At 39.8% G+C, this 21,466-nt stretch overlaps 2 protein-coding genes, 1 long non-coding RNA gene and 1 other non-coding gene across 4 annotated transcripts; 2 read left to right on the forward strand and 2 right to left on the reverse strand.

Moving 5' to 3' along the window:
* Positions 1-298: 298 nt before the first annotated feature.
* On the forward strand, positions 299-4,734 carry nostrin (nitric oxide synthase trafficking). Its single transcript, XM_042084246.1, has 16 exons — positions 299-339; positions 586-671; positions 1,254-1,340; positions 1,476-1,538; positions 1,617-1,698; positions 1,793-1,855; positions 2,025-2,123; positions 2,235-2,360; positions 2,485-2,583; positions 2,679-2,804; positions 3,218-3,326; positions 3,411-3,499; positions 3,601-3,726; positions 3,839-4,082; positions 4,437-4,514; positions 4,598-4,734. The coding sequence occupies exons 1-16, from the start codon at positions 313-315 to the stop codon at positions 4,732-4,734; spliced, it is 1,641 nt and encodes a 546-aa protein (XP_041940180.1). The 5' UTR covers positions 299-312.
* A 1-nt stretch (position 4,735) lies between these two features.
* On the reverse strand, positions 4,736-13,786 carry spc25 (SPC25 component of NDC80 kinetochore complex). Its single transcript, XM_042084247.1, has 8 exons — positions 13,660-13,786; positions 6,596-6,748; positions 6,427-6,489; positions 6,153-6,299; positions 5,929-6,033; positions 5,740-5,838; positions 5,384-5,546; positions 4,736-5,212 (listed from the first exon to the last, which is right to left on the reverse strand). The coding sequence occupies exons 2-7, from the start codon at positions 6,744-6,746 to the stop codon at positions 5,419-5,421; spliced, it is 693 nt and encodes a 230-aa protein (XP_041940181.1). The 5' UTR covers positions 6,747-6,748; positions 13,660-13,786; the 3' UTR covers positions 4,736-5,212; positions 5,384-5,418.
* trnas-aga lies at positions 10,533-10,614 on the reverse strand. Its single transcript has one exon. It is a non-coding gene; the product is annotated as a tRNA-Ser (tRNA).
* Positions 13,787-17,511: 3,725 nt separating the features above from the next.
* Positions 17,512-18,761, forward strand: LOC121704030. The gene is made up of 3 exons (XR_006030211.1): positions 17,512-18,298; positions 18,381-18,492; positions 18,673-18,761. It is a non-coding gene; the product is annotated as an uncharacterized LOC121704030 (long non-coding RNA).
* Positions 18,762-21,466: the final 2,705 nt, after the last annotated feature.

Consider the following 21,466-nt stretch of genomic DNA (forward strand, 5'->3'; position numbering starts at 1 on the left):
TGAAAAAAAGGACCAGAATCTAGCTCTTACACCCCCTACTGAATGTCTGGAACTGTGTCTGAATACATTGTCACTCTGCACTACGCCGGTTAATGGGCTATTTTACACTCACTGAAATGACACACAATTATTCTGCTTGAGCTGTTCCCGTGCTTTATTGGCTCACTCTCTAGCCTATCAGGGAAATCCCAGGCTGGCAAGGAGCGGCAGGCATTGGTGGATGGGGGACACAGGTGACTTCCGCATGCATGACTTGAAGGAGGGGAGGGCAAAGTTTCCAGTGCAAAGTCAACAGACGTCCACAGATTCAAGATGAAGGACCCGCTCAGTGGCTGCACTGTGAGTGTCTCGCCATTTCCCTCTCTCTCTCTACCTCACTGTGTTTTAAAATAGGCCTCTTTCACTGCTGCTCAGTCTTAGTCTGGTCATGAAAAGGTTAAGAGCATAAGTGTTAAGCTCAAAGTTACAGTGGCACAGCTGGACGCTGAAGCACTCAATTCAATGTAAATGGGTTCTCTTACAATGACTATTTAAAGTGTGGTTATGAAGACAAACCGCCTGATTATTGTAATATGTGTTTTGTAGTACAACTCGCTGTACCAGGACCTGAAGAGGTTTTCCAAGAATGGAGAATATTTCTGCAAAGAACTCATGACAGTCTTTCAGCAAAGGTGCCTTGTCATTTACTTTTCTTGGAGTTCACTATCCCAGAGATAGTCAGTGTTTTAAGAAGATTGGCCAAAGCTATTTGGTTTGAGAGGACATGGCAAAATGAAACCAAAAAGCCTGAAATGGTTTGTATTGTACTTTGAGGCCATAACCACCAGATGTGCCTTCAGTGATCAATTCAAGTTATTCTTTCACTCACTACATGGCGAATGGAAGGTTACCACAAAAAGTAATAGCCTACTTCACAACCTCCCCTTGAATCTCGACGCACATTCTGTCGCATCTTAACCTCAGCACTGCAGAGGAGCCATCTGGCTACAAGGTTAAATAGAACAACCACCGGGTAACAGTGTTGTTTAGTTTGCAGGCGCTATGCAAATGATCCTGCGCACGCGGCCTCTGAATTAGTTTGTGATGGGCCTGATAGAGAGAACAGATTTTTTGAAAGACATTGCTGAGTCATAAAACCTGTTGTGTGTATGTGTTCCCAAGGGTCTTGTGAAAATCATTACTTGAGACTTGCCTTTGTTTATATAGTGATGTAATGTGGCCCTTTTGAATGTGACGTGTTACTTTAATTGCAGGTCTGAGTTGGAGATTAACTATGCAAAAGGAATGCAGAAACTTGCTGGCAAGCTCATCAGAGCCTCTAAGGAGATGTCCAGCAATAGGTAACTACTCAGTCCCCCAATGGAGCTTACAAACACAAAGAGTAACTTCTCTAATCCCTCGGGGTTTGATGCAAGAGTGAAAATCCATTCCAATTGCTTTTATGATGGATAAATGATCGTTTCTTTTTTTCTAAGCACAACATACCATGCGTGGTCTCAAGTCTCCAATGAAATGTTCTCCACTGCAGACATACATAGGTAAGTCTTTACTTTTCAGACTCTCAGTGTTTGCTTTTGTAATTTTTGTAACAGACTATTTGAGTGTTGTTTCCACAGAACTCTGGGCAATGCTCTTCAGCAAGACGCTATTCTGGAGATTCGCCAGATTCTTGATGAGCACACCAAAAGGAAGAGGCCAGTGTGTAATTCAGTTGTACTTTCTTCTGACTATTTGTTCTGCTAACCGCAAGGTTACACACATGGGTCTCTTACTACAATTCCTTTTCATGCAGCTTGACGGTGCCATAGATAAAACTGGGAAACTTGTCATCACAAACTGGAATGAACAACTAAAAGTTAGTACATTGTTGTCTGTAGCCTCTATTTAAGGTTAGAATATGTTTACCATGTACATGTACAGCTACTTTCTGATCTATGACACACATCTGTATTAGTAATCTCTTCATCTGCTCTGAGAGCACCTTGTTTCCTGATACTTAACACATTTATGTCACATCCTCACAGGTGAAAAAGAAACTGACGGCTCTAACGCGGGAGCATGAGGCCCTGTTCAGCTTTGTGGAGAACAATAAACAGATCTGCACAGAGAAGGAAAAACAAAAGGTTTTTTGGCTCTAAGTCACTGTTCTAGTCCAAGTTTGACAGATGGTTGGTTTTCAGCTGCATAATCAGTTTGTAGTTTGATCCCTGAGTGATGGTGTTTTCATCTGCCAGATGCTCAACAGACTGACAAAATCAGCAGAGCTACAGGCCAAGGTTGATGAGGAGTACTTTAACATCAACATGGAGGGCCACCAGATGCGCCTGAAATGGGAGAACACACTTAAGAACTGTTACCAGGTCAGTGGACAAATTATACACACTTTAGAGTTATTGAGATTAATCATACTTAGTCTTAAAATTATACCCAGAGCTAATAGTTCCATTGGGACAAAATATCAAACTATTACTCTGTTTATTGTAGATAATTCAGGAGCTTGAGAAACAACGGATAGAAATCCTCTGCAACATCTTAAACAAGTATGGCCTGTACATGTCCAGCTTTGGACAGACTCTCCTGCATGTGAGAATTTCTGATGTCTCTTGAATCCGAAGCCTTTTTGGAAATCCATACTCTGACAGGAAGTGAATGTTATAGCAATGTCCTTTCCTTTACAGTGTCAAAAGCAAATCGAGCAAACTGTCAGGACCGTGGACATGGACAAGGACCTGCAGAGCTTGGTGGACCAAACAAGCGTTACTGCAGAGGACAACAAGGCCGAGTTTTTAATGGCCGACTATTTTGTGAGGCCCCTTGTCCAAATGTCTGCTCAGTGAACAGTTCAGGAAACAGACTGTTTTGTTTATTCCTGAAGAAAAAGGAACATTCCTAGACTAGGCTATCTGGGTGATTTGTGCAGAACTGTAAACGCAACTCATAAAAAGCTGCATAAAAAGGGGAGAGAAGACAAATATTGTCGTAGTGTCTGTTGAAGGTCACAGGTTTGAATTCAAGCCAGATAACTTGCAGTTACAGTATGTTTATGTTCTACACAAATATGTGCTATTTCCTTTCAGACCGCAGAGAACACATTTGTGTACACAATCCAATGCCAAACATTAATAGGGGGTAGACAGAGTACTCAGATGTAGCATACTGTCATCATATCTGTTAATGAACAGTTGTGTCTAATCCTGTTCTCTCACGTGTTGATTAGGAGGAGGATAGCAAGACTGTGATGGGACGAGAGAGACGTAAAGAGGCGATAAAGAACAAACTGCAACGACTAGAGGACTATGTTGCAAAGACAAAGAAAGACCATGAAGGCAAGTCCAAACAGATGGAAGACATGCTTGCCTCTCAAAGGTGTTGTAGCATCATCAATGAAAATGTTGTAATATTTATTTTAGCTCTGGAGAAAATGCTGAACACATACAATGAGAACCCATCATTCTCAAACAAGAAAAACATGGAAGAAACAGAGCAGCTACTTGATGAAGTACGATTAATCAGTATTACTCTATTACGAGCTGAATTTAGTAATTACTGTTTAGTTACTTATTACCTGTTGCATAACCTGTTTTAATCATCTCTTTGAAGATCACATTGAAACTGGACCTTTTAGTAGCAACACACTGCAAGCTCTCTGTAACAGTGGCTGAAATAGAGGGAAAACCCAAAACACTGCACAGATTCAGCGACAGCATCACTAAATGGAAGGATAAGGTAAGAATATTTCAATCATGACTTTGGTAACCAGTAATGACCACAAAATGTCAACCACTTCAGCTGAGTGGAAAAAAGAATGTCTACTATTGTGTCGTTTGCGCACCCATAGGACTGTGAGCACAGCATTGTGAAGCTGTCTCGTCCTGTGAGGATCAAAACCACATCACTTCGTTCACGACAGTCTCTGAGAAGATCCATCATTTATAAGGGTCCTGCTAAAAGCTCGCCACCACAGGAGTCACAGTCTGCCTCTGACCAGACCGAGGCAGAATCCAACACCCCAACCCAGGAGAGTGGACTTCAGCCCAGCAGGGAACTCAACGGAGACAGTAAATCAGATGAGAATACGGAAGGTAACGACAGCTTTCCATGTGTCATAATAAAGTAGTATTTTATAGACCCTTTCAAGAGTTCCATTATCAGCATCATAGTTGGCCCCACAAGACTTCCTTTTTAACATTCCATGTTATCTTAATGCAGAGGAAGTAGATTGGGGCCCAAATAGAATGTTCAAGCATTGTTTTTGTTTACCTTGTTGAAAGGGTCCATACTGTGATCCTGATTCACTGTGTGCATATGTACGGTAATGTTGTCTAGAGATCTGTAAATACTTACACTTCAATGTGTCTGTTGAGGATCCCTATCCATAAGATCAGAATGACTTTTCCAGCACTTTGACCTTGCAGCATTGATTATTTTATTCCCAGAAGCTCAGAGTCTGGGTCAATGCAGGGCTCTCTATGACTTCACCTCAGATAGAGAAGATGAGCTGAACATGAAGGAAGGTAAACATGTCAGATGAACATTGCGATATAGGTGTGAGAAGCAGTCACCTTGTACTATTTTAATGTGTGTGTTTTGTTCCTAGGAGATCTCCTTGACATTTTTGAGAAAGATGACAACGGCTGGTGGTATGGGGCTCTAAATGGACAGAGAGGTCATTTCCCAGCAACTTATGTGGAAGAGCTTCCTGTGTTAAATGATGGCATGTCTTCTGAAGCATAGGGCAGGGACAAAAGGATGGAGACTTTATTGTACAAATGTCATGTCGTGTCTAGAATACAGCATCATACTAAATAAAAGGAAAAATAGATTCAATACCTCAATGAAATGAAATGGCAACTTCAACTTGACAGAGAATAAGACAAGTTTCAACCCTACTGAATGATTAACCAAAATTATAACAAAATTATATTAAAATAACGTTCTTGCTATGTTGAGTTATTTAAACCTAATGGAAATGAAAGACTTGTTTAGAAAGCTGGCAATAGCCCAAGATTTAAAAGCAGTTCTTTTTTCGTAGATGTACTTAATAGTATTTCAGTGTGAAGACATTGTTTTAATGCCATTTTCATGTGTCAGTATTAAAAATGTTCTTTTAAAAAAAAATATGAAACCTGTCTATTTGTTTAAGAAAGTTTCATTAATGAATGTGAACATTAATTTGTTTACTGGTAGGTGAAAAGGTAGTTCAGCAATTTTAGGCAATATACAGAAAGCTAAAACGGATACGACAAGAAAGTAAAAAAAAAAAAAGTGTGGCTCTGTGTTAAGGTTAAATAAATATACAAGTACAAAAAGAAACAATATCAATGTTTCACCCAAGAATCCTTTTTGCTGGAGTTAGGGGATATAAAAGAGTGTCTTTTAAAATGGTCAGCACACCTCGCTGGATGGTACTTCTGTGATTCATTTCTCTGGGATCAGAGCTTTAAATTCTTTCCTGACGTTGGCGAGAAATGCAGAGAAGTTGTTGGTCTCCTTCAGCCTCTGCTCCAGCTGAGGCATACACTCCAGGGGTGGACTGCAGGACTCAACTGAAATGGTGCGCACACGCAGAAACACACACACACAAAAACACCCATTAGAATTTTACCGGACTTGAAAACATGCCCGTCACATTGAACTGCAAACTTTCTTTGAGTTAAAAGGTGATGATGTTCTAATGGCTGCGTTCACATGTATTCATTGACAAGTAAGAAAATGTGACATCATGGTTAGTGTACATACTCTGGTACGCCCCCTCTTCGTTAATCTGCAGCATGAAAGTGTAGGCGCTTTCTGGATCACTGTGGTCCAAGTTTCTGAAGACAAACTGCAGCTTCTCACCTAGACACATAACATGTGTGAATGCACTGTATTTGGGTGCAAATAGAGACGCACTGTGCTAAGGGATTACTGTTGTTGGTGCATTTTTACCTTGAATCTTCCTGATCTCCACTTTCAAACAATCCTGGAACACCTGTTTCATCTTGTGTAGGTTTTTCAGTCTGTCTTTGTTGGCTTTGTTTTGTGCAACAATCACTTAAAAGGTAAATAGGAGACAAAACATACTTTGGAAGTTAGTTGAGAGTTTTATAGAAGTTGTATAGCACATCGCCAAGTCAATGCCACATTAATTTTGTGATAGACATAATGCTTACAATCTTTGTGCTTTGATTGCTCTTTCTTCAACCTGTCAATCTTCTGTAGAAGGCTCTCCTTGATCAGGATCTTCTCCTCAGTCTCAGAAATTACTTCTGGCAACTCCCTACTCTTCTCCTTGAGAATGGCACTCCTTTGAGCTAAATCTTCATGGGCCAAAGAGGTAAAGCAATAACTGGATTCATATTGTCAGATTACTGGATTCACAGTGTTAAATGAACTAATTACAACAAATTATAAAAGCTACAAATCATAAAAGCATTGCAAACTTACTTTTTTCGTACACCTCAATAGTTTCGAACAGCGTTTCATCCTTGCATTTCTTCAAGCACGACTCTGTGAAAGTATTTTTATTGAGTCAATCTGTCGCGTTGACTTGGTGCAGATAATACACATGACTTGCTGTTGTAGGTAAATGGGAAAAAAACTAGATGCTACATACCAAAACCAGCTTTTACAGACTGTCTGTGTGAGTAGTGCAGGTCTGTCTCGGTATCAACCATTCCAACAACCTGAGAAATCAGCTTGGTGCGGATCTCTTCCAGCATATTCGTGAAACACTCCACAGCATCTGCATCATTTATGGATGCCATATCTGCGATAAACAAAATAGCATGGCTTATCCATAAGAGGACAACAAGCGATTACAGATATTTCGATAGGTTAAGAACATAAATAGGTCAGTGCTTAAAGCTAACTCACAACAACAAATTAGTCTGAATATAGTGACTTTGATTACTGCACGGCTGATTACTGCACGAAGCTACTTGGCTTTGTGAACGTTTAGCTAAATCGTTTAGCTGACCATCCATTACATAGACTACACTACAGTATATGGTCCATTAGGCTAATATTAGCGACCGTTTACACGTATCTTTCATTTCATTTGCTTCGTAATAACATTTTATGGATTAAAAACCAATCTGTTTCTGGCAACACATAAACATGTGAACTCTAAGCAATTTGTTTACTTTGAGGTTAGGCATCCTTACAGCTAACGTATCTTGCTCGCTAACTGCTAGCTAGTTAACGCTAGCTGACAGAAAAGTGCTGGATTCGCAGTTACGTTGTCTACTAAATCTAATATATTCCATTTACTGGTTGTGATATTAACAGTAACAGAAATATGATATTACCTTTACGAAAAGTTTCCCAAAAAGGTTTATAATGCCAAGTTAACGGGGAGACAAATTTTCAAAAACTCGCGCTTAGGGAAAAAAAAAAAACACATAAACGGAAATGACGTTTCAGGTGTATCCATGTTTTATTTAGTTGTTTAACGCGTATTTAATCATGTTTGTGTTTATCATTAACATTATGTCATGAGTTATTTGAAATATTTGACTTATATTTTATGTGTATATCTGTAGATCCCAATATACGTTAGGCTACACGAATTCCGAATTAAAAATGGTATAGCCAGAGAATGTCTAATAAGGGGAGAACTGCCACTCTCGGAAAACTTCCGGTTTCTGAACTGGTTGCAGTTCCTTCTGTGGTTCCACATGAGGGCGCTCGTCCACGAGTGCAGAATGCATGGAGGTCTATGGAGCTGTACCCCTCAAAATCCACTTTCCTTGGGATATAATTTTTTTTCAAGTAATTTCAGTATTGCATTCGAAAGGGGAGGCAAAGAAAATACACTTGGTTGAGTATTATATATTTTAAAGTCACTTAATTGTTCTAAAAAGCCTTTCAAATGTGTCAATGATGTCATTCATTAGCACAATGCTAGCGTGTTATGTGCAACAACGACCCAACCTGTAAGAAATCAAAAGGACATAAGTACTCGTTCATTCAACTTTTGACCTATAACCCATGTTGAAGTTATACAAACTACAATCAAATCTGAGATTTGTCAACGACAATCAGGTGAAAGAGACAAATTTAGCCGTCTAGCTCCATTGACTCCCATTCATTCTGCACTCATGGCGATCGCCCCCAGTGGAACTCTGGTGGAACTGCATCCGAAATTCGGTACAATGGGACTTGATACGGAGTGGCAAGGCTCTCCGTAGACGGGCTCTGGTATAGCTCATGCTTTCCCATGATTCATTTTATTGTTATTATGTCTATGGCCAGAGCCCGTTCACGTGTTCACGCGGGAGCCAGTTAACATGGGAGCCAGTTGCCATGTAACACCGGATTAAAGCACTTATGCAATCAAGTGTGTAAGAGCATATAAAATCAACATTAAATTGACCAACGTAGTACAAATACAAAGAAAATATCCCTGTTGTTCGATTTACTGCAGGTTTTAAAATGTATGATGGAATATGATGAAAGACCACTGGAAAATACCCTTTCATGACATGTTTGCCAGTGTGGGGACATTCTAAAACGCCTCGTAGCTGCGTGCATTCATAAACAGTCGATATTTTAGGCTATGTATCCTAAAAACTCGTCTCATACAATAATTTCTGGACTTAACTGACTATTTTAATTACATGCATACCATTTTGCACCTTCGTCTACTGTGATGTTATGGTCAAGGATTTTGGCGTAGGCTACAGCACAACATAGCCGCATACACAGCTAGGCTGATACTGCCTAAATTAACCTACTTTAAGTTCTAAAGAAGTGGGGCATGAAACCTGTTATTTTGTCACTTTTATGTTCAGTATCATGTGTGGTTATTTTGTCATAGCATGTATCTATACCACGCGATTAAAAAAAAAGGTTTGGGGAACACTGGGTCCTAATCCAATTATGTAATGGCATGGCTCGTTGGTCTAGGGGTATGGTTCTAAAGTATATAGGCTAGTACTGTGATGTACAGTATTGAGTTGATGTTATTTGTAACCTTCCAGTACTTTCATTTTTGGTTGTTGTGAAAATCTTTGTTTACAGTTTTTGCCCATTGCTTGAACACATAACTTTGAAATTGACAATAAAGCAGACTTTGACTTTGACTTTCACATGCTTAGACCAAAGTAGCAAAACTTGAAGCTTTTGTTACTATACCTTAAACACAGTGTATCCATACCGTAAACAAAAGCGCTGCTTTGCACTTTAGTTGCAATTCTGCAACACACTTGCTCCTTTCTGCAACACACTTGCTCCTGCCTACACTACACACTATTTCATACATAAGACACTTCATTCAAAATGAAATCGCATGGGTACCATTGGCACAACACATCTATTCAAAATACAAAACACATTGGGTGATTGAAAACACTTAGACACACACTTTAAATTACTTAGGCCTACTTACAAAACTGAACACCAATCAGCCAGCCACAAATAGGCCTCAGTTGAACCATTTTGAGAACATTGCAAGCATGGAGGCAGGGAGAGCAAGAGGCAGAGGAAGAGGAAGACAAAGAGAGAGAGGAGTAGGAAGTGGCCGAAGAGGCTATGCATGAACAATATTTCATGTGATAAATCATGGCCTGAAGCTGGGCAGAGAGTCGACCACATCTAAGCCTGTTTTACTGTGTATTTTTGGTTTTACAGTATTTTTTTTTGTATTACTGCATTTACTGTAATGTACTATAGTACTGTGGTGTACAGTATTGAGTTGGCATCATTTTTAACCATACAGTCCTTTCATTTTTGTTTTTTGTCTAAACCTTTGTTAAAAAAAAAAAACATAAAAACTAAGTGTTGCATTGAGCTTCACAGAATGATAAACTGAAAAAAGCAGTGAAAATTAAAGACTGTACACTAGTGTGTTGCTGCTAATCTGAAAGTGTATTCATATGATGCAAGTGTGTATCATTTTGTCATCAGAGTGAGATTTTGACAAAGGATTGTTAGGTTTTGATAGAAGTTTCAATTTGACATAGATGTGAATGATTTATTTCCCAGTGTCTTGTGCTTTTGTGTGTAAAGTTTTGACACAATGAGCCAAAGTTGTGCAAAAAGTGTTCAAGCAATGGGCAAAAAACCGTATGCCATATGAAACGAGTGGGAGTGGGGGGTTGGCTAATTGTAAATCTTCTTTTCCGACAGATGCTTACTTTCTGAAACACCGCTAAATTAGGCTTGCCCAGCTTCTAAATAATGGTGCAGGTAAATCCTGACACCTAGTGGTCTCCGTCCGATATGGAGATCTGACCACATGACTTTTCAGGAAGTTAAGTGCATTTTTTCCTATGATTTGATCTAGTAGCCTTTTGTGATGCCGTCTACAATGTTGGATACGGAAGAGTTATTATATAAGAACATTCAGAGTAGGTCTAAGCAACAAAGGTGTGATATTTCTGGCTTGCAAATAAATAATGAATAAAACTGTGCATGGTTAGGTAGCTTAATTCTGTAACACGACAGGACACAATTTCTTCCACTGTCAGGTTTTAACTGTGCTTATTCAGGTTGCTGCGCGATTGCAACAATAGTCTAATTTATATTTCTGTTGTTGCGGAAAATGTTAACGTTGTCGGCAGGATTCGAACCTGCGCGGGGAGACCCCAATGGATTTCTAGTCCATCGCCTTAACCACTCGGCCACGACAACTTATGAAATATATTTCCTACGCGAAAAACAAAATCATTTTACAATCCCAAATTAATTCTGATTCTTCACGGTTGATTGGAGTAGGCTAGGCTACACCCATTTGAAGACAACAACAGGCGGCAGTATAGGGCTATTGATCACATAGCCTAAACATTTTAACCATTTCGTACAGGGAGTGAAAACCTACGCCCCTATCGGAACTCCCCCTATTTCCACCTGTCCCGTATTTCCACCGTCTTGCGTGTATGTGTCACTTAATATCCATTTCTATACAAACCAAGACAGCGGACTCCTATAGAAACGCAACCACTCACACAGGTGTATCTAAATTAGCTATGTACCAAAAATGACATTTGACCGTGACTCGAAGAGCTGTAAAAAGTGTTGTAAAGCTGCGTGTGCACAACCGCTTGGAGCTCCAGTGGAATTTTAATTTCACGACGAGAATTCTCGGTCTAACCGTCCATGTGCAGTTGAAACGGTGTAAATAGGCGACCCATCAGGCCAGCACTATAACTCCGAGCGTGGTAAACAAAATCGGATATTTCAGGCATAGGCCTAAATGCTCCCGTTAAGAACCAAACCAGATTTTGTTCAAAACACACATATGGCTACTGAAAAATAAGGTTCATTTAGTAAATGTCACTTTGAAGTGTTAAAAAACATCGTTATTTTAGAATTTCTGAACAAAAGTGGTGATAATTGGGGGTGTTACGATAGTGGTTTCGTTCCTGTCGGAGAGCAGTTACATGTACAACCAAGTGTATAGTCTATAGGCTACTACAATAATAAACCATTAACTGTGTGAACTCCAATCAATATTTTGCCTTTTGTGAAAAGCCGGTCAAGGAAATTGGTATTTTGATCAGCGTGACAAAGCGCCCAAACCGGTGACATCACATGCAACTTATATAATGATAATACATTCTTATTTATAAGCGCATAAGTCATCCAAGGACATTGTACAATCATATTATATTATATGATATATAGGCCTATACAGTAGCTACACAGGGTTTCTGCAGGTATCAGCAAATCTCATTTCATGCTTTTTCATGCCCGTTTTCATGCCACTTTAAACTAATTTCATGCCCATGTCCAACTGCAGATACCAATTTAACTGTCAGATGGCTCACAAGACGGTTTACAGTCATTAAACGCAACACAAAGTGCTTCACAAAATAAGAACACAACAGACAATACAAATATTTAAAACACTGTTCACTGAGCAGCTCGCGTCTCTGCTCCGCATAACTCAAAACAACATGCATCGACAATTAAAAGTAATGAACCTATACTGCTTATTGCAGTAGGCAAATTCGCCAAAATGTTGAACTATCATGTCAACCAGTCTCAAAAGTTAGACTAACTTCAAGTAAGCACAGCCATCTGAACTGAAAGCTGGGGGGTAGGCCTATTCCATCAACCTCGCTAAAGCCAAACCTGGCTTATTTCAGGCTTGCTTATTTCGATAAATCTCGCTAATTTTAGTGAGAATTCCGTTCCATTAATGAGGTTAACGTGAATCCCAGCTTGGTGACCATGGGAATTTATGCCACAGAACCGTAGCAGGTTACCCAGACAGCAAGGTGACATTGAAAATATATTGATTTTCCATCAAAACCATCAGAATGGTTGACATTGAAATCTCAACACTAAATAAATGTTGAATCACCATTGCAATACTGATGAAAACCTGACAAATGTAATGTTGATTACAGTGGCATTGGAACAATGTTGATCTATAGTTAGCGTATAGACCAACGCCGCCCCCCGCCCCAACCACACACACACACTGCCACCGATGCACCGGCAGATTTTGGGTATAACTTCTGCACACACACACACACACACACACACACAATATTTGTACCTATTTTATTTGTACTCTCCCATGCAAACAATTGAAAACTAGGTTCTCCATGATAAAATGTCAATAAAAGAAATTTTGAATCTTTATAATTGATTGGACATTGATTTTTGGTTTACCTGGTGATGACACAGATGTTGAAAAAACATTGATATAGGGTTGACCGGGAACCGGATTGTTGAAAAGCCATTGATTTATAGTTGACCGGGAAATATGATCGAAAAGTCATCGAATTGTAGTTGACCGGGAGACCATCGATGTGGTAGACCAGCGGTACTGCACCACACACATCTCATTTCTGAGTCCATAACAGGTTAGCATGCATTTTATCTCATATTTGCTCAATTGTAGGCTACTAAATTGAACATTCGTGTTTATTTACATGGTGCAACATTATGCAGGCATTCGTATGCCTATCAGAAGTAGGATACCATCATTAAAATTTACATAATGTCACTTAAGCAAACAGTTACATTTAGTAACGTTAGTTCTGCCAAAATTATACCGTGATAAGTTCACTAACGTTACAGACACAGAGCTTCATAAACCTACAGTGACTTAATTAAGTTAAGCAAGAATTGCTTTCTTCGTTTATTTTGTGGTCAGATGTTAGATGTTGGCTACATGGATGTTGCTGTCAAAGTGGTGGACAACGCTCCTGTAACGTTAACGCTGCTGCTAGATAACGGGAAACTAGATCAGAGGCATAACAGTTTGTCATCTGAACTTTTAACAGTAACGTAGCCTACACACGCTGTGTATAAGCCTTACGATGTTTGCGGTCATTGCCAAGTTAGGTTAACTTTTCTGATAAAGTTAGCATTTATGCTAGTGGAATGTCAGATGATCGGATATTGTGCTTTTAAGTCGGTATAAAATGTTTAGCCTACATTGTCTAACACTTCCCAATATCATCACCACCATGTAATTATCTGTCGGAAATAAAGTCCGTATTATACAGCCTCAACAAAATGCATTTCCCCCCAGAAATATAAAATGATTTACCTAACTATGAGATGGCAAGATGATCTAGCCTAACATCTATGCATAACAGTTGGAAAAACCCGACTACTACTGTAGGCTACATTAGCCCATGTGGAATGCTACGGTCTGATATAATCGTATGTGTTACAATGACCACAGCGGGCCAGAATTAAACCGAAAACTTGACTTACTTGCACCTTACACAACGCAGAAGTCTGGATGTCCAGTTGAAAATGTTACGTCGTCGTAATCCAAAATGTTATTAACAATAACCGACTCCCGTATTTACTTAGCATGTCCATTGGAGATCAAACCCATGCTTGTGCCTGGTTGTGTAGCCATAACGTTACTCATATCACATGAGCTGATTGGGCTCTCGCGATCATATCAGAGGAAGTTGCATTGGTATTTATAAAAACAAAGTTGGCTAATTTAATATTCAGAGTTACCAACGTTGGTACTGGCGATTAAAGTTTATACACAAAAGAAATACTTGAAATATGATTTATTTATTTTAAGATATATTTTCAATTACTAATATATGAAACAACGTGCTCACACTTACTGACTTGGTGGTTTTAACTTAGGTGCTGAATCCCTCATATAGTGATAATGTATGAAGTAAGCACGGACAGCACTCACAGTTCTCTTTCAAACTTTGAATCGCCATTTGTTGGCGATTACAAGTTTGAAAGAGAACTGAGTGCGCTGTCCTTGCTTACTTCATACATTATCAAGATATATTTTCAACAATATTATTGTTATAGGCAGCGGTGGAATGTAAAGAAGTACAAATACTTCGTTACTGTACTTAAGTACATTTTCCACGTATTTGTACTTTACTTAAGTAGAATTTATAGTGCATACTTTTGACTTTTACTTCGTTACATTTTACAGCAATTATCTGTACTTTTACTCCGCTACATTTCTACAACACCATCGTTCCTTTTTACGATACATTTTATGATCATTTTTTTTTCTCTCTGACAAACACGTTTGTTTTACCAGGGGGCGGGGTTGCTAACAAAGATTCTGGAGCTACGTGCCCAGCTTCTAATTCTTTGAAACATAAGCAAAGATTTAACAATCTTTGACATAAGCTTCTAGTCTAGACCAGGCATAAAGCGTGAGCTTGTAGCCATCTGCATTCGGTAGGCTATATTCACCAGACCCATGGCTACACTGTACATGCAACTGTGTTTCTATGCCTTTCTCTGTCTGTTATCTGCAGCGTTAGGGCCTCCTCTCCGATGAGATTGCTATCCGCCGATCAGCGAAGTTACAGGCTATGCCCATGCTTCTGTCACACATCTGATCATTTGCGGCACAAATGAATGGTAGACTATTATAGAACAGCTGGCCGAAAAAAACGTAGCATTTTCCAGATTAGGAAATATTTCTTAATTGTGTGTGATCAAATAAAGAGGCATAGCCTACAATTGGGGGTAGAAATGTGAGCGCTCATTCAATGTCTATGTGGGTCTGCGCAAGTGAAACTGAACCTAATCATAAAGACACCTTCCTCAGCAACTTTTCTGTTCAATCGGCAGAATTGGCATTACGATCCACCCGACGTTTCCCTTGTCTAGCCTACCCCGTTAAACTTCAGCTCTCGTGTTTTGCTGAATGATATTTTACTCAGCAGATCACCCTAGTAGATGACCAAAATTACAGTCTCTAGAATTGTAGGTCAGAATGTAAACTGGGCCACAGATGGTAAGCACAATTGCATTAGCTTAAAACTATCTAGTCGAGTATAACCTAAAACTAGCTTAATTAAAATGTCACAGCCCATACTAATTTTTCTTTTAGAATATAGATATTAAGAGAATAAATCATTATGCAAATACTTTTACTTTTAATACTTAAAGTACATTTAAAAGCAGGTACTTTTTACTTAAGTAGGGTTGTCATTGTGGTAGGCCTACTTTTACTAAAGTAAATATTTCTCTGTGTATTTGTACTTTTACTTAAGTACTGAGATTCAGTACTTCCTCCACCACTGGTTATAGGTGGCCCCACATGACTCGATCACATACAGAATAAGAGTGGAACATGGCATGCTTTTATTATCTTAAAACTGTACAAACAAATTGGCAAAAAAGTACTAGTTCCATTCAGGCACTATAGCGTATGTGACAGAAAATTAGTAACATGATATAAGTACCTTACTTAGATATAGTGAACGGAGTCCATTGTTCATGAATGAAAATTGTTTAGTCTTTAGAAAAATCTTTGCAAGCCCAGTTTAAAAGAACATGTCATTCTGCTTTGTGGGGAAAATAGAAATAGTGGATGATTCTGAATTAAATTGCTGTTTACTGACACTGTGATTTACTTTTTGTCATTTATTTTCAGATCATTAATCCACATCGTTTTTCAAGTAAGCAAGTCTGAGAATCTTAAAATCCCCGTTTCTGATTCTGCACACCACATGCACTCACAATGGCATCACCCTGGTCAAAGAGGCACAAATGTAGGTCAATGCTTAAGGTCACAGAGTCAGAGATACTAGAGCAGTTTGAGGAGACCTTTAATAATACAAATATACAAGGCAACACTGACACAGCATCAGAACATGTAGAATGCCCAAGGGAAGTGGATCCAATTGTTTCAACCTCTACTCAGTCAGTAGTAGAGGAGCTACCAGTTATAGGGAACTATGAGCTCCCTATGAGCTACAGTATGAGCTCCCTATGAGTTTAGAGTTCAGTGAGACCCATGAGTCAATAGACACAACTCATATTGATTCAGATGATACTGAAACTCCAACTACAGAGTTTTTGATGACTGGTCTGAGATTTTGGGCCTCTACATTTTCAGTCTCTCTGGTGGCACTAACTGCACTTTTGAGCATTTTGCGCGTGTTTCATCCAGAATTGCCTAAAGATGCTAGGACAGTTTTGAGGACGCAAGGTCAAATAATAACTAGGAAAATGGAGGGTGGGGAATACTATCACTTTGGACTAACCAATGGGTTAATGTCGAGGCTTAAATCTTTGACTCTCCCTGCCAACTTGAACATACTTAAGTTGCAGTTCAATATAGATGGGTTACCACTATTCAGAAGCAGTAGGCTTCAGTTCTGGCCAATCCTTGCCATGGTAGATGTAGATTACACCAGATCTCCCTTCATTGTTGGCCTGTTCTGTGGCCTTAGCAAGCCTAAAAGTGCATTGGAGTTCTTGGGCCCATTTATTGAGGACCTTAATGACATTCTGGAGAGGGGTATCATTTATAATGGGCAACAGCTAATGGCAAAAGTGTGCTCGTTCATTTGTGATGCCCCTGCACGAGCCTTTATTAAAAATACCAAGGGTCACAATGGCTACTCGGGCTACGATAAATGCATTCAAGTGGGTGAATGGCAAGGGAAAATGACATTTCCTGAGGTCAATGCTAAATTAAGAGCCGACGCAGACTTTGCCTCCATGATCGATGAGGACCACCACCTGACTCAAACGCCGTCTCCCCTAGTTAGTGTAGTGAAAATGGTGACAATGTTCCCAATTGATTACATGCATGCATGTTGTCTTGGGGTAACCAGAAAAATTCTGTATATATGGATGCGGGGAAAATGTCTCGCAACTAGGTTGGGCAGTAAAACAATTGGGGAGATTTCTGTGAAGTTGAAGGCACTGACACCTTACACTCCTACTGAGTTCAGTCGCAAACCCAGAGAACTCGCAGAAATTGATAGGTGGAAAGCAACGGAGCTCCGGTATTTTATGCTATACGCTGGCCCTGTAGTGCTGAAAGATACGATTCCTTTGGAGATGTTTAACAACTTTATGTTGTTTTCTGTTGCTATGCATCTCCTTTTGTCTCCTGGGACATCAGCAAAAATGGTGGACTGTGCTCACGAATTGCTAATTTCATTTGTGAGTCACTTTGGGCAGCTATATGGCAGAAGTGAAATAACGTACAATGTCCACCAGCTGACACACCTGGCAGCAGAATATCGTCTCTATGGTCCCTTAGATAACATTGCTGCCTTTCCTTTTGAGAACTATTTGGCCCAACTGAAACATTTACTGCGCAAACCTCATTTGCCTTTACAGCAAATAGTTAAAAGGCTTTCTGAAAGAGACCCTCAGACACCCCAAATCGACAAAGGCCACAAATTCATGCACCTCCATCATGATGGTCCATTGGTGCCTCATTTGGGACATGGGGATCAGTATAGAAAGGTTGTAACTAAACATTTCACCTTGTCATGTAGGTTTGGGGATAATTGCATCCAGATAGTTGAGGACATCGCTCTTGTTGACAACATAGTAAAAGTAGCTGAGGAAACATATGTGATCTTCCGGAAATTTACAAAGAAGGAATCTTATGTCCAATACCCCTTCGAATCAGCCAACATTGGCTGTTACAAAGTGTGGGACTTAAGCAGCGGTGTCGGTGTTGTAAAGCTCCAAATAATAAAAAACAAATATATACTTTTCCCCGATAAAAAAGAGTTCATAGCCATTCCCCTCATACATACAAAGTAAATATTTTTTCTAAAAATTCATAAAAATCAGTTCATAAAAAGCAGTTCATAAAAAGCAGTTCATAAAAATCAAAAATCAGTTCATAAAAATCAGTTCATGTGTTAATAACCATCATCTTTACCATAAAAAAATAGCATGAAGCAGTGGTGCCTTGTAAGGTTCAACAGTGGTGGAACAGAAGTGGTGCCACACATATGGCTTCAGGGGGAGAAGGTTTTCTGGCCTCCATACCCTCCAAAGGAGTCTGGCAAGGTCCGTGCTGCCATCAGGAGGAGGGAGGAACCAAATGAAAATTGGCAGACTTATGAGCCTGTCAGGGTCCTCATAAGCCGAGGTGGTATTTTTATGTATATTGACATTTTATCATAGCCCTTTGTATCAGTATCAAACAAATCAAAACAACTCTGTGTCTGCAGATAACTTTGAGGAAGCTGAGAGGTGCCTGGAGAGATATGTGAAGCAGCAATGTGACACCACCGATATCCAGTCAGAGGAGGAGTGCCAACAGCCTCTGAAAAGGAGAAAGAAGTAATAATTTCCAAATTCACAGTGCAAAGTTGTTGAATTGTATGTGCACATGGCAATCCTCAGAAATATATTTGTTTGCTGTAACATCGGAATAGTTGACATTTTGAATATTTCAGTAACTACAGATGAACAAATGTAAATACTGCAGTGTATTTATAGTTTGTCCACGTTCACTTCTAGACCAAACCCAATCTACCAAAATTTGGATGACTCTGAGGAAGATCAACCTCGGAGTAAATATCCTCGAGCTCCAAAAATGTTGTTCCCAGGTACAGTATAGTAGGTGTTACGGTTGTGTTCACTGTGTTGTCTGTTCTCCTCCCATTCTCTACCTCTGCTCAGGTGCACTGCATCTGAGGACCTTGATTAGCAGCACCTGACCAGCTGATTGAGTTAAAGGCTCCAGTATCCTGTTCCTGACGAGAGGCCTTTGGTGTGGGGACTGCTGGCTGTCTTGCTGCTTCTCAGCCTGTGATTTTGTCTGCTCTTGATTTGGACTTTGTCACGTATTAGTTTAGTGTCTTGATCTTAATAAATCCCACTGGTTGGGTGATTTTAAAAAGGTGTTATTATTAGGAATTTGGGTCAATAGTGGGTTTTTGTTTGCCCCTAAAGGGCTGTCTAAGGGTGGGGTGTAACATAGGCCACATTGTAGTGTGTGTAACAAAGTAAGCAGAGAAGCTAATTCAGCGTAATAACCTGTAACGTCTTTTATACCAGTATTCAGTAGAACTGTAATTGGGTATTATTTGATTTTTCGTTACTCAATCAAAACAACAAAACAGCAATTTGATTGATATTACCTTAACTACACAATTACAGAACGTGAGCTTTTAATGTTTTTTAAAATGGAGATATAGCGTTTTGGAACCAAACTCTTAATTTCTTTATTTTACGCTTCTTTACATTGCAAAATAAAGGAATGCTTGCACTCAACCCAAAACTATTTGTTATTCCTGTCAATAGATGTAACCTTGCAGAAACTGCTCACCACGGTCACAGAGTTGACTAAGGAGGTGAGGGACCTGCGGCAGGACTTCAGAGAGTTCCGCCAGTCCTGTAGGTGTGGCCAAAGTGCTGGGGTGGTGGGCTTGACTGAAGAGCCACTGCAACTGCCTCTACACTGTATGGAGGAGCTGGAGAACACAGAGGTGATACTCCAGTCCCAGGAGGCTAGAAAGGCAATGGTAATTATTTAATGATTAAATAGTGGTCACATTATTTTTCTGATTGAACTTACCTCAGTGTTTCCCATACATTGACTTATTTGTGGCGGCCCACCACAATATCAACATTGACCACCACACAATGATTTTCCAGGTTGCACTAAATTGTGCTTACATCTGATTAGCATCATAACCACGCTGTGCTAATTTGTTAAACTGTTCTATTCAAGTTAATTCTGCAAAACAACCACCACAAATGGAATTCAATTCTCTGGGAAACACTGTACCTGACTGCACAATTTTGTTAAACTGTTTAACAAATCTGTTAAACTATCTGTGTTTAAGCTCATCCCAGACGAGGATACAAACAAATCAGCCTTTAATATATCCCATTCAAAAATGTCTGTTTTGGCACATCTTTATCAATCTGTTAAATTTAGACTTGACAAACCTACATAGAGCAACATTAAATCATCTTTGAAAAAGAGCATTGTTTATTTTTTAAACTGAAGTTACTTTTTTTATTTTGATAGGTGGCCCGCTTCACAGTTATTGGGGGGACCACCCTGGAGATCAGGGTCCGGCGCATGCTGGCATACAGCATGACCAATGAGCTGGCCTCAGGCCTAAACTGGGCTGGCAAGAAGAACAAGGATGTGGCCAAACAGAAGCGGCCCTTTAAAGAAATGGCTCTCTGCAAATGCATGTTTGGTAAGTTATTCTCCTTAAGTATGAATGCAGTGCAGTAAAACAGTATGCCCTCAATTGAGTAAATAAACTCAAGCTTCACACTTCTGCCCCATCCTATTCAATTTACAACCAATTGGACTATGCAACAGGGAATTTCTTATTTATTTAGTTGATCATTTTTTCATTTTGTCTTGTCTATTGGTGTAACGGGTACGCTGGCAATTACGCCGCTCATTTATGCATCTCTTGTCTTGTGTGTCGTTACCACTCCGCACACCAGTGTCGCACTTTGCCGCTGCCGTCGTGTATAGCCTACTATTTAGCTCTATTTTGTCGGCGGCGCTCCATAATACATTGTTGCCAGTTAAAAACTTCGGCGCAGATGTGCGTGCCTAATGACCGCGCACTCACGTGGGCACCAGCATCCACAGTGGCACACTTGCCACGCACATCAGCGCAGACGTTTTTTAACTGGCAAACACTGGAAAATAATGGATTTTAAATAGCAGCGCCAAATAAATAGAACTGATTCGTAATCTAATCGGTGGCGGCAAGGTGCGACTGGTAGCACAACTCGACAAGTAGCCCAGTTTGACTGAACCGATGTGCGTTGGCCTTTAAACGAAAATGGGAATGAGTGAAGCCTGCTCCTAATTCGGCCAATTCGCTTTTCTAAAGTGTGTTGAGACATACCGAGAGTGAATGTATGTCTCATAGCCCATCTCTGCTTGTCCACTGCACTCCAAAATCTGGCGCTAGTTAGCCGATGCTACCAAAAGCTTTTTCAATGGTGGTGCTTCGGCATCGGGCTAGCCATGCAAATAAATCACTGTTTTACACCATTTACGAGGCTCAATGTATCTCCACACTTCATTGGTAGAATTCCGAGGGCCCTGACATTTAAAACGAGACATTGAGAACTTTGAAAAAGCACTGGTAGTTTACTTACAAGACGATTTATGCAGACAGTATCTTCACGAAGTTTAGCGTTTGCAGCCATCTTGAATTTAGTCACGATAAGTTGAGCGACAAGTAAGAATGAACAGGTATGATAAGGGATCAGATTCCAAAAATAATTCAGTGGAAATGGATTCCATGGATTCCAGGGATTCCAGTTT

The sequence above is a fragment of the Alosa sapidissima genome, chromosome 2 (genome assembly GCF_018492685.1).
Source record: "Alosa sapidissima isolate fAloSap1 chromosome 2, fAloSap1.pri, whole genome shotgun sequence".
NCBI lineage: Eukaryota > Metazoa > Chordata > Actinopteri > Clupeiformes > Clupeidae > Alosa > Alosa sapidissima.

Excerpts from the sequence above, each read along its gene's own strand:
- spc25 (XM_042084247.1), bottom strand. The coding sequence starts at position 6,746 with ATGGCATCCATAAATGATGCAGATGCTGTGGAGTGTTTCACGAATATG. Across the intron at positions 6,034-6,152 it reads GCAATCAAAGCACAAAGATT|TGATTGTTGCACAAAACAAA; the intron begins GTAAGCATTATG and ends TTACCTTTTAAG. Across the intron at positions 5,839-5,928 it reads GGAGATCAGGAAGATTCAAG|GTGAGAAGCTGCAGTTTGTC; the intron begins GTAAAAATGCAC and ends TTATGTGTCTAG.
- nostrin (XM_042084246.1), top strand. The coding sequence starts at position 313 with ATGAAGGACCCGCTCAGTGGCTGCACT. Across the intron at positions 672-1,253 it reads ATGACAGTCTTTCAGCAAAG|GTCTGAGTTGGAGATTAACT; the intron begins GTGCCTTGTCAT and ends CTTTAATTGCAG. Across the intron at positions 3,500-3,600 it reads CAGAGCAGCTACTTGATGAA|ATCACATTGAAACTGGACCT; the intron begins GTACGATTAATC and ends ATCTCTTTGAAG.